Consider the following 20521-nt stretch of genomic DNA (forward strand, 5'->3'; position numbering starts at 1 on the left):
GGGAAATTTGTTTTTAGTGGTGCTATTGATTGAAATTACACTTACTTTGGCTTCCTTCTGGTGGATAGAGTAGAGATGACCTTAGTTTAGTGTTTGGTCCTTCTCCATTATCACTGCTCTTTCCATCAGGATCTTCGTTAACCCTTTGCTCCCCACTGGTTATACAGGTGCAGCAGCAGAGAACATGTTAGGCAGTTTACTGTGCCTGCCAGGTTCAGGGTCAGTGCTTCTTGACCCCTGCACTGGTTCTACCATATCAGAGACAACAAGCGAAGCTTGGAGTGTAGAGGTATTGCCAAGTGACTCAGGTTAGTATGCCATCGTTGTTTGCTTTTTGATTTGCACAGAAGTTTTAAATATAAGGTATCTTAATTTCTGTACTCTGTACATTTTTGTCAAGTGTGACACAACCATCTTACTAAGAATTTCAGGTGGACAGTTAGGGCATTTTCTGTCCATCAAGAAAAAAATGCAGTGTTGGATGGCATAGGCTAAGATGGCAGGTGCTTTTTGATTGTGTGTTCAGTTATTTTTAAGTATTTGGTAGCAACTCACCAGAGTTCTGTGTGGGACCCTCAGTTCAGTATCTCGCACTAACTCATCACAAAATAGGAATAGCAGTACAACTTGAACCCTGAGCGGTTGGATGCTTGGTAAGCATGCCTAGATTCATCCCAGGGAGAACTTGACCCTTTAAAAGATAGCTAATATATTTTTGAAATATACTGAAATTGAGACTCTCAAGTCTTGAGAATTATTTTGTACAGGATTATTATAAATGTATACAAAGTGTTTTGTACTTTCTCTTTTCTTAAAAATTACATTTCTCCTTTATTTTGTATTCTGATTATGAAGATAAAACTTTGCTTTCAATGAAATGTCAACTACCAGAATGCAAATTTAAGTAACTGTGTGTCTGAATAACATTCTGTCTGATTTACTTGGCTCAAGAATAATTAAGTGATTCTGATATGTTTTATAGTATTAATGGACTCAGATATGCTTCCCTTTACATAAGGAGACAGTAGGATTAGCTTACTGTCTATTGAGTGCCCGTAGAAGTTACTTTTTAGAAAATGTTTGGTTTAATGTTAAGCTATTTTGTATTTTCTTACTGAGTTTACTTCTTAACCAATAGCATATTTTATGAGATTAGCGATCTACAGGCAGAGTCTTCACCTTTGCACAACAACTGGCCTATACTGAAATGAAAATCACAACCTCAGCTTCTTTAACACTCGATCTAACCAACTTTGCTAACTGGCCCAGACTTAGAAATCTGTTTACAATGATTTCATTCACATTCTGGTAGCTTCCCTCATGTGGGTCACAAGTTGAAACTGTGGCATGCTAATAGAATCACTAATGTGGCACCTCATGTCTTCTGTTTAGAGGCCCCGGATCTAAAGCAGGAGGAGCGTCTACAAGAGCTGGAGAGCTGCTCTGGACTAGGTAGCACGTCTGATGATACAGATGTCAGGGAGGTCAGTTCCCGCCCCAGCACACCAGGCCTCAGTGTTGTGTCGGGTATGTCTGTCTTGTTTTAAGGAATAAGGATTGCAAGGTGTGTTCCCACCTCTCCATTTATAAAATTGATAACAAAAAGATATGTTTTATTTAAGAGTTGAGGAATATTCCAGGAAACAGAATTATTTCCATGGAACCTTAAATCTCTGAGAACTTAACGTGTGGCTTTATAGAGCCTGTTGAAGTAATTGGCAAACAGTCTGTGTGTGTTCCCTAATTCTGTTCTTGGTGGCCTCTGCTACTGTATTTAGATACCACATGATACTTGTGATTGTGTTGTACAAATCAAGGTAAGCATATGTAGGCAGTTGTACAATAAAGGATCTGATACCAAACATCTTGCATGTATAGCACTGGGACATAAAAATTTTGAGAATATTTACATTTCTCCAAACTTCATATACTTTTCGTGTGGTTATTTTGTTCTTCTTGCTGTTTATTTTTTACTTTATTTATTTATTTAAAGGCATAAGTGCAACCTCTGAGGATATTCCCAATAAGATTGAAGACCTGAGATCCGAGTGCAGCTCTGATTTTGGTGGTAAAGATTCTGTCACTAGTCCAGACATGGATGAAGTAACTCATGGTAAGAAGGGGAAAGGAGAATGACTTTAAAATGATCACATTCAGGGCACCTGGGTGGCTCAGTGGGTAAAGCCGCTGCCTTCGGCTCAGGTAATGATCTCGGGGTCCCGGGATCGAGTCCCGCATTGGGCTCTCTACTCAGCAGAGAGCCTGCTTCCTCCTCTCTCTCTCTCTCTGCCTGCCTCTCTGCCTACTTGTGATTTCTCTCTGTCAAATAAATAAATAAAATCTTTAAAAAAAAAAATGATCACATTCAAACTGGCAGTCTTATAATTTTGCTGTGATAATATCAGTTGGTAGAGCACTTTGGGGTGTAATTTGGCAGTGCGTAAGTAAGGCCTTGAAAATTCATAAACCAGGGGTGCCTGGTGGCTCAGTTGGTTAAGCATCCAACTCTTGGTCTCAGCTCAGGTCTTGATCTAGGGTCGTGAGTTCAGGCCCTAAAAGAAAGGAAATTGACAAACTAAATTTGGTTCAGTTAGCCTACTTTAGGAATAGTCATCAGGAAAGAGTTCTGTGTATGCAGAAGATCTTATGTTCTTTGTAGCATTTACATTGATGTTCTTCATAGCTTCCCTATTGGCAGAAAATGAGAAACAACCTAAGGATTGAAAAATTGAATTGCTGAGTGAATTTTGATGTACCCACTTATAATTTATGTGACTGTTTTGTGGATATATTATTTTAAATCCTTTAAAGCATATGAAATAACTTGAAACTCTAGAAATGCCAGAACATAGTATCTCTTGGGAAATCTATCCTGAAGAATTTCATATGTAATACAATAAAACACTAAAAAACCTATCAGGTGCTTGGTGGCTTGGTCGCTAAGTGTCTGCCTTCAGCTCAGGTCATGATCCCAGGGTCCTGGGATGGAGCCCCACATTGGATTCCCTGCTCAGCGGGAAGCCTGCTTCTCCCTGTTTCCCACTCCTCCTGCTTGTGTTCCTTCTCTTGCTGTGTCTCTCAAATGAATAAATAAAATCTTTTTAAAAAATTAAAAAATAGATTAAAGACCTATCATAGAGAAAGCACAGGAAAGAAATACCAGAATGCTGGCAGTGGTTTTATGTGCTGAGTTTTAGATACTTTTTCTTTCTCATAAAAAATGGGTTTTGTTTTGTTTTGTTTTTTAAAGATTTTATATTTATTTGACAGAAAGAGATCACAAGTACACAGAGGGGCAGGCAGAGAGAGAGAGAGAGGAAGCAGGCTCCCCAAGGAGCAGAGAGCCTGATGTGGGGCTCGATCCCAGGACCCTGGGATCATGACCTGAGCCGAAGGCAGAGGCTTTAACCCACTGAGTCACCCAGGCGCCCCACAAAACCTTTTTTCATAGTAGTAAAAGGTTATTTTCCTTTTCATTGTATTGACATTTGCACTGATGGGGCACAAGCAGAGGTGGGTAGATTGGCCGGGGCAGGCCTGAGCATGAAGCAGAGCGAGCAGTCACTATATTCTCTCCCAGCTAAAAAAGAAAGTTTTACGTACGAGTATTTTTCATGAAGCAATAAAAATTATTTAATCACATATGAACCCTGAGTACACATCTGTTTAAAATTCTGGAGAAATCGGAAATAGTCCTAATGCATTTCTTTTTTTTTTTTTTAGATTTTGTTTTTATTTATTTGACAGAGAACACAAGTAGGCAGAGAGGCAGGCAGAGAGACAGGCAGAGAGGGGGAAGCAGGCTTCCCACTGAGCAGAGAGTCCAATGGGGGGCTAGATCCCAGGACCCTGGGATCATGACCCGAGCCGAAGGCAGAGGCTTTAACCCACTGAGCCACCCAGGTGCCCCCTCCTAATGCATTTCTGCTGCAGTCTGAAATGCGAAGTATCTCAAAGAGAAACACTTAGATGCTTATTGGAGCTGTGAGCTTAACTAGCTGTTTCTTCTCTTGTTTGTCTTTCACGACACACCATTTTTACTTGAAAGAAGGACTGACAAACTGTAGTTACTCATATTTGGGTATTTGGCAGGCATTTCTTGAAAATTAAACAAGGGAGCCTATCACTTCAAGGAAAACAACTGGCAGAGTTTGTTGCCAGTGATAAAATTCAGGCTTTCAGATAAAAATGACAATTATAGAAAATTTGTATTCACCTTCATGAGCTTGACAGCTTACTGATATTTAAAGACTTTTCTGATGAGACTGGTGTTTTTTTTCTGATGAGAATATAATTTTTTGATATTATATATTGAAGTGTGTCAACATGTGAGGATCTACGTATCTAATTGAATCAGTAGTTTCCAGGTGATCAATATATGATGTTATAGAAATCATTTAGAGTAGAAGATAGACCAATTAATTTTAATGTAACAGAGTAAAAGTTCATTGATTTGGTTTCTGATTCCTAATTGTAGCTAACCTTAAAATACTAATCAGGATTCGGTGTTTTATCATAGAAGAATGTGCACGGTTATCTGAGAAGGCTATTAAAATATCTTCCTTTTTCTAGCTACATATCTGTGTAAGGCCAGCTTCATATACTTCAGTCAAAATACGTATTGCAAGTGGGCGCCTGGGTGGCTCAGTGGGTTAAGCCTCTGCCTTCGGCTCAGGTCATGATCTCAGGGTTCTGGAATTGAGCCCCGTATTGGTCTCTCTGCTCAGCAGGGAGCCTGCTTCCTCCTCTCTCTCTGCCTGCTTCTCTGCCTACTTGTGATCTCTATCTGTCAAATAAATAAATAAAATCTTAAAAAAGAAAAAAAAGAATTTCAAAATCTACAACTTTTTATTTATACTCCTAGGTATATGTGCTGCCGAAGCGAGCACATATACTTCTAGGTAATATTGCCATTATTATTATTATTATTATTGTTAAAGATTTTGTTTATTTGAGAGTGAGAAAGAGAGAGCACAAGCAGGAGGAGTGACAAGAGGGCAAAGCAGTTTTGACTCGGGGCTCAATCCTAGGACCCAGGGATTATGACCTGAGCCAAAGGCAGACGCTTCATTGACTGAGCCACCCAGGCACCCCTGCCCTTATTATTATTATTATTATTTTGTCCTTATCTTTATAGGTGGAAAGAAGGTGAGCCTCAGGGCAGTTGTGACATTCTGAAAATTTTGATGATCTGCGTATTTTGGCTCTGCTGTTTGCATTAACTATAATACAATTTGGCCATTAAAACTGATTAACATGCAATGCTAGACCACTTACGTGTCATTAAAATCCATGTGTGTAGGTAAAAACATACCATGAATTTGAAGTTATCAGAATATGATATTTATTAGATTCTCTTTTTTTTCTGACATGCCCCTCAAGTTCTGTTGATCAGAAAAGGGAAATCGGGGGGAGCCCCTGGGTCACTCAGTTGAGCATCCGACTCTTGATTTCAGCCCACATTGTGATCTCAGGGTCGTGAGATCGAGCCCTGCATGGGGCTTGCACTGGGTATGGAGTCTGCCAGGGATTCTCTCCCTCTCTCTCCCCCTCTACCCCTTCCCCACTGTGTGCTCTCTCTCTCAAATAATAAATCTTAAATGAAAAAAAAAGAAAGGAAAACTGGAAGAACGCTAGAACCTTTATCATTATGTAGAAACTCTTACTGAGTGATGAGTTCTGATTTGGTCTTACAGTTTGCCTATTTATTTTAGGCGCCCACCAGCTGACCTCTCCTCCTTCCCAGTCCGAGTCTGTACTTGCCATGTTTGATCCACTGTCTTCACATGAAGGTAAACTAGTCAAATGAGCTTTTTGACTCCTAACCCTTTGTTGATGCCTTTGTTGAATCAGTTGTATCTCAGTTGCAAACTTCTTTTCCCCTGTGTTCTAGGAGCTTCTGCTGTGGTAAGGCCAAAGGTTCATTATGCCAGGCCGTCGCATCCACCACCAGATCCCCCAATCCTGGAAGGAGCTGTGGGAGGAAATGAGGCCAGGTTGCCGAACTTTGGTTCCCATATGTTAACTGCAGCAGAAATGGAGGCATTCAGGCAAAGGCATTCTTACCCAGAGAGATTAGTTCGCAGCAGGAGCTCTGATATAGTGTCATCTGTCCGGCGACCCATGAGTGACCCCAGCTGGAACCGTCGTCCAGGGAATGAAGAGCGAGAACTCCCTCCAGCCGCAGCCATTGGTGCTACTTCTTTGGTGGCTGCACCTCACTCATCATCTTCATCCCCGAGTAAGGACTCCTCAAGAGGAGAGGTACGGGACACAGCCCATCTAGAAGAATTTTGCTGGTTGTGGTCAGCTTTAATGTTCTAACTGCCAGGTTCTCTTGATATGTTAGATTAACACGGTATATATAAATCTCAGAGTAAGGATGAACAGCGCTCATGATTTAAAAGATGATCTGTCAGTCTAGTTTGTCCCCAACGGTAACCCATGGGAAACCTATACTATTTTGGTTTTGTAATGCATTTTGCATTTTTTTGACACTTTGAACTTTTCTCCAAGCAATTTTGTATATAATTTCATTTAAACCTCACAGTTTCCAAGATGAGAAATTAAATGATTTGTCTGAGGTCACTTGATAGGCTAGTAAAGGAACTATGATCTCACTTCTTTGATGTGTGATTTTTTTTTTAAGATTTTATTTATTTATTTGACAGAGATCACAAGTAGGCAGAGAGGCAGGCATGCAGAGAGAGGGGGGGAAGCAGGCTCCCCACCAAGCAGAGAGCCCGACGTGGGGCTCAGTCCCATGACCCTGAGATCATGACCTGAGCCGAATGCAGAGGCCCAACCCACTGAGCCACCCAGGCACCCCTGATTTTTTTTTTTTTTAAGATTTTATTTATCTATTTGACAGAGATAGCGCAAGTAGGCAGAACGGCAGGCAGAGGGAGGGGAAGGAGGAGGTTCTTCGCTGAGCAGGGAGCCCGATGTGGGACTTCCCAGGACCTGGGGTCATGACCTGCGCCGAAGGCAGATGCTTAACCAACTGAGCCACCCAGGCGCCCCAGACATGTGATTTTAATAACTCACTCTAATTGGAGATCAAAACATGAACTGTGAAATTGTCTGCATCTGGGTTTGAGTCCCAGCTCTGCGACAGGCAGGCTAGAGAACTTTGGGGCAGATAGGGAGATAGCTTTTTTTAGCCCCTTATTTCACATCTATAAAAGGACTTAATAGTATTATTTATCTCCTAAGGCTATTGTGAGGTTTAAATGAAATAACATGTATCCTCAGCATTCGGTATTTGGCACACAGTCCATACTCAGTTTTGTTATTACTACTACTGTCTCATCTCTGCTACCCCTCCAGACTTCATGTGATTGAGCTTACTCCTTTCAGAAGTGTTTATTGAGCGCCTAGTCTGTGCTAGGCTCTGTGTTAAGGTTTTGGTTTACTTGCGATTTGGTTTAATGTGATAGTACCTACCCTCAAGCAGATCAAAGTCTGGTGCCTAAAAGGTATACTTCCATGTTTCAGAAGTTTCCTGTACAGCAATAAGAACAGTTTTTCTTTTAAGACAAGCAAGAGTGGTTTTTGATTTTCACAGACAAACTGAAATCCTTTCCCTAGTAATTTATCCTGCTGTCCAACTCCAAATAAAGCATCAAACTTTTTCTACAGACTGAAGAACGCAAAGATAGCGATGATGAGAAATCAGACAGGAACAGACCTTGGTGGAGAAAACGTTTTGTTTCTGCCATGCCTAAAGGTAATTTTATAAAATATTAGAGTCATATGAGCAACGAGAAGCAAAGCCCCCAAATCTCTTCCAGAGAGCCAGCATGTCACCTCATCTGTGAGGTTTGCTGGGCCTAAGTTTGTAGCCATTTTGAGAGCATAGAAAATGGTTTCACTCAGGTGAATGCTAAAGGCAGACCTTTAGAAATGATAGTTCTTGTTCTTTGCAGGAAGTGGTAGTGGCTTCATAAATGGAAATCAGGCAGGTCATGGTTGTTTAAATATTATATGCCATTAAGAGTAAACGTGGGACTTTTGACTAATTGCTAATGATTACTGCAGGAAAAAGGGATGCTATTGGTAATTAAACATTGAAAATTCATCCTTTACATTCCTGGAGTAAACAACTTTTTGTGTTCATTGAGAAAGTTTTTATTTTGAATATTAGTAAGTGTTTATTTTGGAAGGCAGTTGTATAAAATTGTTTGCTTTTGGGGGGGGGGTCGGTGACTAGCCTGGCATTGTAGCAGTAGATACTGAGATTTGAGTTGGCAAAAGCATCTCTTCTGCAAGGAGAGATCATCTAGCAGCGAGGCTGGGGACTACTCCTGCAGGCCTCTTCTCGGCACCGTGGCGCTCGGGAGCTGAGGGGCACCGCTTTCAGCTGCACTCAAGCCCCCTTGATGAGAGATTGAGGCTCGGAGCTTTGAATGTGGTGTTTTCCAGCAGAGGTGAAGAGGCAGTGGTTTTGACTGAGTCCCAACAGATTCGAATTAAATCATTCTTCCTATGGCCGGTGACCCCAGAACAGATCCTGAGAGCTTCTTTAAGAACCTTCAGTGCTGTTTTAAGAATGGTTATCCGTTGACACTCAGGATTTCTTAGCTTTTAAACTTTCACCTTCCTTTCACTTAGAAATGTTGGCACACCAGTTAATACTCCAAAATGACTGCTGTCTTCCAAGTAGTGCAGTATGTTATGTGTCACGCTACTGACTTTATTTAATTTCCAGCTCCTATACCATTTAGAAAGAAAGAAAAACAAGAAAAAGACAAAGATGATGTGGGGCCTGACAGATTCTCAACACTCACAGGTTTGTAGACCGTGGACTTCCTGGCTCCTTCATTCCCAGAGCACATATTTCATAGCACTGTTTCTTGGGCGCCGTAAGCGCTGCCTTTTTAGAAGAGTGTGTCTGTGTGTGTGCAGTGGGGAGTGTGTTCTTCATAGCTCTGTGGCTTCCCGGTGGTGGCCGCAGGGAACCTCCGTGTGCTCTTCCTGCAGACTGCCACCGCCATCCTCATCCTCATTATCATAACTTCTGTTTCTGATGAGGCCCCCGCTGCTGAGCCTCTAGGCATACCCTACAACTCGAAGTCCCAGTGGGACCGTGCCACATGGGGCCTCTTAGGGAAGAGTGGTGATGGTTTTAGTGTGATGCATGCCCCGTCTTTGGATCATTGGTCAGATAGCTTTCTCTCACATTCGTCATAGAATTCTAAATTTATTCCCTTCTGTAGTTCTTGATTGTTCTTGATTATTCAGGATCACAGTGAAATTTCGTTCTACCTAATCATTTCCTTTTTTTGTGATAAAGTGTTCAAACAGTACCATAAATTTATATACTTCACTAATTTTTTATGGCTTGAATCATTTTAACATTGCTATCTGACCCAAGGAAGACACAGCTAGGGATTGGGTTCTTACCTTACTCAGCATTTGTGTTTTTGCAGCTTCTGTTTGGCACATTATGAATGAGTAGCCTTATAGGAATGAGTTTGAGAAGTAGTGTTAGTGACCCCACCTCGAGTTGGATAGCTTTGTACTGTTTCCGACGGCTGGAGAGCATCTAGACTGGAAATTAATTTCTCACCTCTTTTTTTCTCATCTTGATTTTCAACTATGTTATCCTACTACATTAAAATGAAGATTTTTATTAAAAAATGGTATAGGTTTCCAAAGAACATCCTCCTCAAATAGCTCAGCGTAGTACAGGTAGAATCCCATTTTAATGCATGTTATTCTGGTATCTGGTTGCATGTATTTGGATATATTGCCATGGTCTCTAGCATACATCCCTGCTTTGTCTGGTGCCGTGACTCTCCTGGAATGAAGGGTGGTAAGGAGCTGTGTCCAGGCCAGCATTCCCTGCTGAGAGCCGTCAAGCCTATCTTACTCAGTCAGCAAATACTTGTTGAACATCTGACTCATGCCAGGCACTGTGCTAAGTGTTGTGGTTATTCAGTCAAATCACGTGACCCCTCTTCTTCAGGAGCCTACGGTCTGATTGAAAAGAGTTGGAAACATATACCACATTCCTAGTGTTTATGAGTTCACCAGTGTTTATGGAGTGAAATACTCTTAAGGAAATCTCGTGTTTTTTAAATGTTAAATTAAAAAAATTAATTTTTTGCTTGTGTCTTTGGGCAAACGTTTTTCTTGGTTCTTGGTGCCTAATCTAGGAGCTAAGGAGAGTAGGTTTTTCCATAAGGTATTTATCTCATTTTCTTTGTGTTTGATTCAGGCAATTTAGCTTCCCTACTAGTGCAGAAATTTCTGCCCAGTCTTAATTAATGACTTGTTGGAGATTACCATTAAATCAACTTTTAAGTGATATGAAGGGAAATTTCTTAACAGTCTGTCCATAATGCAGTCACCCTATCCTTTTTTTCATGTTCTTTCCCAATCTTTCCATATCAGTACATGGCTTTTTCATGATTGAATCAGAGTATTGTGTAATTTTATATTCTTCTTTTACTAAATGTTAGTTCATAAACCCTCTCCAGTTTCTAGTAGACATGGTTGGTTTTAATAATCTGTATTGGCTCACAAATAACCTGTCATATGATTTGATAACATTCTGAATGTTTTCTTGCCTTTGGATACTTGAATTGTATCCAGTTTTTTTATGATGAAAATATTGCTCACAGCTTCGTATATACTGCATATTTTGTTTTCATTACTTTTCTGGGATAAAATTATTAATGACTTAGAAATAAAGGTTGTAAGCAACGTTATGGCATTCCCTATGGTTAGCCAAATTTTATTGTTCCTTTTTCAGAACGCTCAGCAGCACTCAAAACCAATAGCAAAAAAGTACTTCCCCTCCAAAGAAAGATTTTCTAATGATAGAAAAGTTTTATCGGTTTACATTTTAAAGATCGGATTTTATTAGGATTCTCTTCTCATGCATTCTAATACCATTACGGCAGAAAGATTAAATTAGTTTGGAAATCCTCTCTCTCTACAGTTGACTGCAGTTTTACAGAGACATGGATACTAAATTTTTTTTCCCCCATGGAAACAGAAGAGCCCAAGAGCACACTGCTGAACCTCTCTGTACCTGCTTTCCTCGTCCATAAATAGAGGTGGTTACAATACCTCCCTGTAGGGTCGTTGTGATGATTAATTGAGATTGTACATATAAGGTGCTTAGCACAGTTCCTGGCACGTGGTAAGTGCTCAATAAGTGCTCAGTAAATGTTAGCTGCCATTATTTTTAGCTGCTATTCACACACACAAACACACACAGACACAAAACCTAGTGGGTTTTTTTTTTATGTGTTTTTAGACTTTCTGAAAAATGGGATTCTACCAGCATGTGGACACTTGTGGTTACCTTCTTGGTCTACATCTCCCTGAGGAGTTTGCGTTTCACTACAGAACTTGATTTTGTCCCATAGATCTGTAGCAGCCCTTTGCCTTGATGGCTCTTAACATCTTAGACTCCAGGGACATATTTTGAGGCACCGATTTTGCTGACAGGATAATGGTCCTGACAGTAAACAGTGCTACCTCTGTGATGGTAGTAAACTTTTTCTCCATGTACCCTGGGTATAATTCCAGCACGTTCCAGCGGTGGCTAGATTCTCTCGGAGTGCCTCTCACACCGTCGCACGCATAAAAGTGCGCTCTGCTAGCCGGTGCAGTGCCACCATGAGATTCAGTAAGACAGAGTACTGATACCCGGAGCTGTAAATGTGGTGTAGAAAGAGAGTCATGCAGGAAGAATGGAGGAAGGCATTAAAAAAAAAATAATTACTATTTAAAAGGGTTTAATTCTAAATTCGGTACTTCCCCCTCCTTTAGCATGGAGATGTCTGCATACATGAATCTGCATATAAAGATGCACTGTTGGAAGTTCTGTCAGCATGAACTGATAATAACAGTAACTTGAGCGGAAGCGCTTTAGAAATCCATCACCCATGTAGTCTGCGCTGAGCTTCCCGACACTGTCATGCAGAATTTTGGCAATGATGAGAAGGTGGAGCTAATCCTCCCAGTTCCGTGCTTGGGCAAGCCCTGAGACCGCGAAGCGGGATGAGCAGGCAGCTGCATGGTGCCTCTTAACACCGAGATATGTGCTCTTTTTTAAGTCATACCTCCTAATCCGCCTTTGGGATTATGCTACTGGTGTCGTACTAACATCAGAATTGCTACAAACCAAGGGGAACTGATTCTCTCACTCTCCTTTCCCTGCAGATGATCCCAGCCCTAGACTCAGTGCGCAAGCTCAGGTCGCTGAGGATATTCTGGACAAATACAGGAATGCCATTAAGCGAACCAGCCCCAGTGAAGGAGCAATGGCGAGCTATGAAAGTACAGGTGATCATCATGATAAAGATTTGAATACCGTTGACCCTGAAGTGGGGGGTGTGTGAGGGTGAGTGGGTAGGGGCACCAACCTCCCACATAGTTAGACTTTTGACTCCCCCAAAACTTAACAACTGATAGCCTGTTATTGACTGGCAGCCTTAACAACATGAACAGTCAGTTAAGACGTATTTTGCATGTTATATGTTACTATATACTGTGTTCTTACAGTGAAGTAAGCTGGAGAAAGGACAACGTTGTTAAAGTCATAAGAGAAAAAGACATTGACTATGCTGCATGTTTTTACTGGAAAAAAGAAAATTCCACATAGGAGTGCCTGGTTTGTTCAATCAGAGGAGCAAATGATTCTTGACCTTGGGATTGTGAGTTCAAGCCCCACGTTGAGTGTAGAAAATACTTAAAAAAAAAAAAGAAAGAAAGAAAGAAAGAAAGAAAGAAAACAGTGTATAAGTGGACTCACACATTTCAAACCTGTGTTTCCCGGTCAAGTGTTCTACCTTTGGTATCACAGTGAGAAGTGTTCGGAATAAGTAGCTTTTTGACTACTTTGAATAGCTGTCAGAAAAATACAGTATAATCCCTAAAATAAAGAGGAAAGAGAAGTATATAAAAGCATAAATTGTATACTGCACATGTTTCTTTTAAAAAAAATTTTTTTTTTTTAATTTATTTGACAGAGATTGAGAGAGAGAGAGATCGATCACAAGCAGGCAGAGAGGAGGGGTGAAACAGGCTCCCTACCGAGCAGAGAGCTCGATGCAGGCCTCGATCCCAGGACCCTGGGATCATGACCTGAGCTGAAGGCAGAGGCTTAACCCACTGAGCCACCCAGGTGCCCTGCACGTGTTTCTGCTTTTGTGTGTGCAGGACTGTCCCTGGGAGAATCTGGCTGGTAGTGTGAGTTGGCTTGAGGGAGAATTTAAAGGGAGCATAAAGGGCAGCCAGAGTAGAGGTGAATTTCCCATACATCTTATTTTGAAAAGTTTCAAAGGACAGAGAGTTGACTAGTACAGTGAAGATCCGTCCCTCTACTTGGGACTTTATCAGTTGTTAACGTTTGGCTGCATTTTCTCTATATTTTTTCCCGGAAGCATTTGAAATGGTCTCCTAATAAAGATAGTTGTCCCACATAAGCACAGTATCTTTATTATAGTAATGAATTTTTATTCCTTTTGATTTTATACACGAGTGTATTCTCTAAATTGGTTAATTAAAAACATAGAAACAGCTGTGGGAACCACAGGTCTGTTGTGGCTGCATTTGTGAGTCGGTCCCAGCTCATCGTTTGGGTGGTGGGAACAGCCCTAGTAAAGAGCTCGGGGGAGCTGAGGGCAGGGTTCACCTCGGCCTCCAGGTAGCCGAGGGCTGTACAGCAGGCCACTTTCTCCTGGGGCAGGATTCCAGGTCTGTAACACGAGGTGGTTACGTAAGATGATTTGTGAGGCCCCTCTTCGTTCTGTGGTGTGGCAGTTCTGATTAAAGCATTATCGGTTAAGTCACAGACTTTCATCGCCTTGGGTTAAGATTGGTAAGAGAAGGCAAAAGTCATTCTCTTTGTGACACCTGCCCTCGTGATCTGCTATCAGCTGTTTTAAGCGAGCTTGCTTGCTTGCTTTTTTTGAAGAACTCTGACTGTAAAGCATAGTGCTAATTTATGGTCAAGTAGCTCTGAACACCTCGTGTGAGACTCTTTCCGGTTAACCCGCTTCTGTCCTCTCTTGGGGGATGGGTTTGTGCAGAGGTCATGGGCGACGGTGAGAGCGCCCATGACTCTCCTCGAGAGGAGACGCTGCAGAACATCTCCGCCGACGACCTCCCGGATTCCGCGAGCCAGGCGGCCCACCCCCAGGATTCTGCTTTCTCGTACAGGTATTTCTTTGACAGGATTTTGAATTTGAGGCTCTGGGCTTTTCATCACCACTGCAGTCACGTCAAGTCAGATGACTCATTAGGCCACCGGGTGACTGTCTAGAGCAGAGAGATAAGGACGGAATGCTGTGTCCGGAAGAGACTGCTGCACTCTGGATGCCGTGTAGCAAAGGCTTTAATTCAGGGCTGAAAAAACAATCTCCTCATGTGCCCTCAGGGGTCATGTCAGTGATTTAAATGACACAAGTGGCCATCCCTTTGCCCACACCAAGAAATGCTGGGGGAGACTGGACGGGTGGCAGGATCAGCTGTCGTGGCAGATGGTTGAGCGGTAGGAAGGGTTCTTGTCAGGCTTGTCTGCGGCAGGATCAGCCTTTCTCAAGAGATGTGACGGAGGGCCTTCTTGGTGTGGGTGAGGAGATGGCTCTGGGGACTTCTGTGGCCCCTGCAGACCCTGGCATAAGGCCCCCTTTGCATTCTCCTCATAGTGCCCTCATAGAGACGCAGTGTGTGTTACAGGGTCCAGAGGATTTGCTGTTTGACTGATTGTGGTGACTTGACAGAATGAGCCTTGAGCCTTGCCAGGGTCTTGCTCCTTGGGTCACCAGAAAGCCTCTTCCTTTAAGTGAGGAGTCAGTAAATAAAAAAGTATCTGTTATTTATGACTTCTTGAAACAATTGAGTCCTGAGATAGCATATTAATTTATATGGTAAGTGTTCATAAAGTGTGACCGCTCTCTGCATAAAGAAATTAACATACTTTGGGGGCACCTGGGTGGCTCATTCGGTTGGGTGGCTGTTTTCGGCTTGGGTCGTGGTCGTGATCCTGCCTTCCTGGGATTGCGCCCCGTTTGTGCTCTCTCTTTCAAATAAACAATCTTTAAAAAAAGAAGAAGAAGAAGAAATTAATGTACTTTTGACTCATTCTTCAGAGACGCAAAAAAGAAACTGAGACTTGCTCTTTGCTCTGCGGATTCTGTTGCTTTCCCAGTGCTCACCCATTCAACAAGGAACGGTTTACCGGACCATACAGACCCAGAGGGTAGGTTTTTCCTGTATTTATGGGTTGAGCCATGTGAGACTGCCTGTATTCAACCTATGTAAGCTATGTAGCAGTTCCATGTGGTTCCATTAGTCTCTTTGTATTAGCATCAGGTAAGGGCACTTTGATTCCTGATGCTTCATTAAAGTGAGGGGCAGGGCTGCTTAGTTCTACTGATCCCTGGTAGAGCGGAACGGACATCCCAGAGGCTAAGGGCTGGCGTGCAGTGGAAGTTGTCGGCAATAACAATTCTCTCTCTCATTTTTTGTTTAGACAATGAAATTGTATGCTTCTTAAAAGTTCAAATAGCTGAAGCAATTAATTTACAAGATAAGAACTTAATGGCTCAACTTCAAGAAACAATGCGTTGCGTGTGCCGCTTTGATAACAGAACTTGCAGAAAACTGTTGGCCTCTATCGCTGAGGACTACAGGTAACTACCCCAGCCTCCTGCACCTGTGACCCGGTGGCAAGGATCTTCTTCCCTGTCTTTATTTCACAAGTGAATCTAGGCTTACGGCAGCATCCTGGGCTGTATTTACCTGGGTGTAGATTTCCGAGGAACACATTTGGTTATTTATCTGGAGATGTAGTTGTGAATGAGCAGCTCTCACAAAGAAGTGCACTTTCCTTCAGCTTTGCACAGAAGCAGTGTTTGCAGAGGTGAGGCCAGGAGAACTAGGATATCCTGCTCCTTTTCTGGGAGGTGACCAGAAAAACTACTTCCCTGGAGCAGGAAAGCAAGTGTAGCCTAAAAATTGCTGCCTCCTGTCTGCTGCCTGCCCTTTGCCAACACTTCAGGAGAAGAACGTCAGTGAGATTCTTAGGGGACGATGAGGCCCCCAGGCTGAGGGGATGGGTGCTCTAGTGATCGCTACAATTAGAGTATAAGCAAATTATCGATGATATGTTTAATGATCTAGTGGCATATTAACCTGTATTTTGTTGTTTTAGTCTTCTGTAGCAATCAGTTTCCTGTGAAGTGTGAGGTCCTGCCAGCAGGGAGACCATGGGCCAGTATGAAATAGATCAAGGATGCCAGGGGACTTAGTAACATGTCATGAGTTAGGCAGCTAAGCGTTTAACCCCGTAGGTGTTCTTCTTCACCAACATGCAGAATGGTTCCGTTCCTTGAGCTGGCAGCAGGATTAGCCCTTAAGACAGCTGTCTGCAGCCTGATGTGGCTAATGCATAAAACCAAAGTCTGTGAGGTCATATTCTTTCTTTAAGAAAAATTAGGACTCTTTGTCTCTAAGAAAGTGTGCACTGTATGTATGTGATGTCCTGCAAAGCCCCTTTCCTTTTAGGAAAAGGGCGCCCTATATTGCTTATCTCACTCGCTGTCGGCAAGGACTGCAGACCACACAGGCCCACCTGGAAAGGCTACTTCAGCGGGTGTTGCGGGACAAAGAGGTGGCCAATCGTTACTTCACCACTGTCTGTGTGAGGTTGCTGCTTGAGAGCAAAGAAAAGAAGATCAGGGAATTCATTCATGGTAACCGAAGACCTTTAGATTAAGCATCTTTTCAGCCATGTGTTAGTGGGGAAATTCGGAAATTTTTGTATTGCTGGTTTGAGTAGTTGCATGTCTAAGAGTAGTCCCTTAAATTCCCAGATGTTTTATGGATTCTTAATCATCTTGATGTGGAACCAGTAAATTTCATTTTTACCGTGGATCGAATACCTGTAGTTTATACGAAATTGGGAAAATTGGTTAAGGTTTTGGATCCACAAAATTCTTCTCATATTTAAAAATAAAGCGTATCATTAAAGTTTTTTAAATTTTTATTTTTTAACATTTATACTTAAAATACCATTATAATTAATGTATGGTGTCGTATTAGCTTTAGGTATACCGTATAGTGATTCAGCAATTCTATACATTAGTCCAAGTATGTCATTTTTATAACAAACCCCTTGCTGTTCTACTTTTGCATTTCATATTTCTTACCTTTCTCACAATTTTAATGATTTGGCCACATATTCTTCTAAACTAAACTGTTTCTAGATACTTTTGGCTTTAAGAGAATAGTATCTGCATAGCTAGTTATTAAAATGATTTCTGTAATTTCCTTTTTAAAATTATCCAGATAGTGTATTTAAAAAATTATTATTTTGCATTGGAGACTTTCAGCAACTCACAGCAGCTGATGATAAAACTGCTCAGGTAGAAGATTTTCTGCAGTTCCTCTATGGTGCGATGGCCCAGGACGTCATATGGCAGAACGCGAGCGAGGAGCAGCTTCAGGACGCCCAGCTGGCCATCGAGCGCAGTGTGATGAATCGGATTTTCAAGCTTGCTTTCTACCCTAACCAGGACGGTGACATACTGCGTGACCAGTGAGCACTCCCATGTTTACTGCGTCCCCGTTGATCACATAGGGGTACATCAGCCAGTCCCTTGTTTGACACAAGCTGTGCTGAGACTTAGTATGTGACAATGAAGGCAGCACGTGTTACCGTTTTTCACCTGTCTGATCCCAAGAGCAGAAGGAAGGATAACGCTCTGTTCAGGGCGGTGGGCATGAGGCCTGCGGGCATGTCAGTTGCGGGGCCTGTTTGGGCGGCGGGGACTGTCCGCTGCTCTTCCCCACCGGCGGCGCTCGCCTCCTTCCTCTTCCCTCGGGTCTTGACTGCAGCTCCTCCTCCCTGACCTTTCCGACCCGGTCCCTTCCCTGGCAGGGCTCTCCTGGGCCTGTGTCCCTGTCGTCAGCACTTGCCTCAGTTGTGCTTGTACATTTGGTAGCGTCCGTCGGGCCTCCTCAGCGTGGCACCACTGACATTTGGGGCCAGATAATCCTTTATGTGGGAGGCGGCCATGTGCCTTGCGGGGTGCTTAGCAGTGTCCCCGGTCTGTGCACACCAGGTGCCAGTAGTACCCTCCGGCTGTGAGAACCAGGATGTCTCCAGACACCGCCAGATGTCCCCCGGGGGCGGGGGGGGGCGCCGAACCACCTCCTGCTTGATTGCTGCTGTGTGCGGTTGTGTGGCGAGCGTCCTCCGGCGCCGCAGCATCATCGGCTGGTGAGAGCAGGAGTGTCCCGCTCACAGTCACTGCGCTGTCCCCTCGTCGAGCACAGCGCCTGACTTCTATATGCTCGATACCTATTTATTAGGAATGAAAAGCTCTACGTTTAAATATAAAAAAATATCTGGAAATGTATGGTTCTCAATAAAGCTGATTTTAAAAAATAATCCTAAAAAAAAGTCCTGAGAAGAAATACCTGGAGTGGTAACGGGAATTATATTTTGGATAATGAGACTGGGGATGATTTCGTATTTCCATTTTCCCTTTTTTGCATTTTTCTGGAGGACTGCTGTACCCTCTTTCTGACCCCAGCAAAGTGTCTCCTGTGCCCCTCCCACCCGGCTCCCCCCCCCACACCCCACAGTAACACTGGCTTACTCGGCCAGGCGCTTTCAAGGGGTCCACGTGATAAGACCTTGGGGTGACTCATGAGTGGTTTATAGATGGTTTCTTTCATGGAAATGCTAAGATCTTGCATGTATGTTCTGTGAGTGCGTTAGGATTGTTCCAGTCCTCCTCTCCCACTGGTTCATGCTCTCAGAGGTACAGCCAAGCTTCTGTGTTTAATTCACCAACTGGGACCTGTTTTCTCTCCAGAGACCAGTTTTGGGCTTCCAGAATGGAATGAAGAGTTAGGGACATTCACACTGTATTTACTGCAAAGAGGAGCTTTGAAGCGGATTACTTGTATGCTCTCCTCCACAGCACTTCTGCATGTTTTATAGAGCGGACAGTTAACACAGTGTTTTGGAAAGAACAGTAGAAACCAAGAAAACTGGGTTTAGCCCCTGCTCCTAACCCCTGTGTGACCTTGGGCAAACCCTTCACTATTTTAAGCCCAATTATTTTCATCTATGAAAAGAGAGAGAGTTTGAGTGTTCTCAAAAGCTCTTTCTCTCTCTCATCTTCTGTGATCTTCAGTTTTTGGCTTTTGATCCCTCTGCTTCCTCGTGCTTTGTACTGATTAGTGTGTCCCGGTGGCTTCTGGGCTGGGCCTCCTCTCCTCTGTCCCCTGGAATGCTGTCCTTGGCTGGGAAGGAAGAACTTCCCTCTTCTTGTCCCCCCACAGCTCCCTTAGCATTTCTAAGCAGAGCCGAAGTGTGAATCTTTTTTTTTGACAAGACGGAATACTTACAGCTAAGAGATACTCTCCGCTGTAATTGTGATCTCTTATCTTGAAGCAAGTCTAAATGTTTTAAATGTTTTGAGAAAAAAAAAAATCAGTTATGACTCTGTGTGCCTTATTATGTGAAATATGTATTTACATCTGTGTTTTGGGGGTTTGCAGGGTTCTTCATGAACATATTCAGAGACTGTCTAAAGTAGTGACTGCAAATCACAGAGCTCTTCAGATACCAGAGGTAATGTAGGTGCATACAGCCTGGGCGGTGCTGGTAGTTGGTCCATATACCCTATGCGTGGAAACAGTGTAGTAAATTACAAAACACAGTTTGCATTAGATGTAATTCTAACTATAAAGTTCTCAAAGGTCTAGGATTAAACTTGTCTGGCATGGAACGGCATGTCAGTGGGGAGATGAGGAGGCGGAGGGCCCCGAAGCCACTTGGCCTCCCGCCACAGTGCTCCCCACGGATGTGTTTTGTTTGTTTGTTTGTTTGTTGTAGAGAGAGCATGATGGAGGGGTCTGAAGGAGAGAGAGAATCTTTTTTTTTCTTTTTTTCTTTCTTTCTTTTTTTTTTTTTTTTTAAGATTTTATTTTTTATTTGACAGACAAAGATCACAAGTAGGCAGAGAGAGAGGAGGAAGCAGGCTCCCCGCTGAGCAGAAAGACTGATGCGGGGCTCGGTCCCAGGACCCTGGAATTGTGACCTGAGCCTAAGGCAGAGGCTTAACGCACTAAGCCACCCAGGCGCCCCGAGAGAGAGAATCTTAAACAGGCTCCGGACTCGGGTCTTGATCTCACAACCCTGACGTCATAATCTGACCCAGAATATGAGTCAGACACTTAAAACCAACTGAGCCCCTCAGGCGCCCCCTTCATGGATGATTTTATAGTCCTATTTCTGCAGAAAAGTCCCATTTGAATAAGGGATCTGGTGACACTCCACAGAGTGTGACAACTATTATTCCAGGGGAAGAAGTTAAATCTGAATGTGATGTCAGAATTACCTTGTAGCGTCATCCAATTTTTACAAAATAATAGGGAAATTTCAGGTATTTGAGCTTTCTGGTTGTTTTGTTAAAATCTCCACTAATGAAATATTGATTAGCATGAGTTTTTAAATTATTTTTTGATTTTTTTGAGTCTG

At 42.8% G+C, this 20521-nt stretch overlaps 1 protein-coding gene across 7 annotated transcripts in view; it reads left to right on the top strand.

The window, feature by feature from the left end:
* GAPVD1 (GTPase activating protein and VPS9 domains 1) overlaps nucleotides 1–20521 on the top strand; it is a 78002-nt gene that overhangs the window by 50688 nt on the left and 6793 nt on the right. For 3 of the 7 annotated variants that reach the window (XM_045082392.1, XM_045082390.1, XM_045082393.1), the window contains exons 11-24: nucleotides 168–308; nucleotides 1393–1527; nucleotides 1994–2113; nucleotides 5715–5792; nucleotides 5894–6264; nucleotides 7642–7729; nucleotides 8711–8791; nucleotides 12181–12303; nucleotides 14052–14181; nucleotides 15114–15223; nucleotides 15497–15656; nucleotides 16531–16718; nucleotides 17350–17563; nucleotides 19540–19612. In XM_045082392.1, the coding sequence (XP_044938327.1) occupies nucleotides 168–308; nucleotides 1393–1527; nucleotides 1994–2113; nucleotides 5715–5792; nucleotides 5894–6264; nucleotides 7642–7729; nucleotides 8711–8791; nucleotides 12181–12303; nucleotides 14052–14181; nucleotides 15114–15223; nucleotides 15497–15656; nucleotides 16531–16718; nucleotides 17350–17563; nucleotides 19540–19612 (2012 nt within the window). Of the gene's footprint in view, nucleotides 1–167; nucleotides 309–1392; nucleotides 1528–1993; nucleotides 2114–5714; nucleotides 5793–5893; nucleotides 6265–7641; nucleotides 7730–8710; nucleotides 8792–12180; nucleotides 12304–14051; nucleotides 14182–15113; nucleotides 15224–15496; nucleotides 15657–16530; nucleotides 16719–17349; nucleotides 17564–19539; nucleotides 19613–20521 lie in introns of those variants that run through there. The other 4 variants (XM_045082394.1, XM_045082396.1, XM_045082395.1 and 1 more) reach the window with 3 other exon arrangements.

The sequence above is a fragment of the Mustela putorius genome, unplaced genomic scaffold (assembly GCF_011764305.1).
Source record: "Mustela putorius furo isolate JIRA1106 unplaced genomic scaffold, ASM1176430v1.1 tig00000596_pilon_pilon_pilon, whole genome shotgun sequence".
NCBI lineage: Eukaryota > Metazoa > Chordata > Mammalia > Carnivora > Mustelidae > Mustela > Mustela putorius.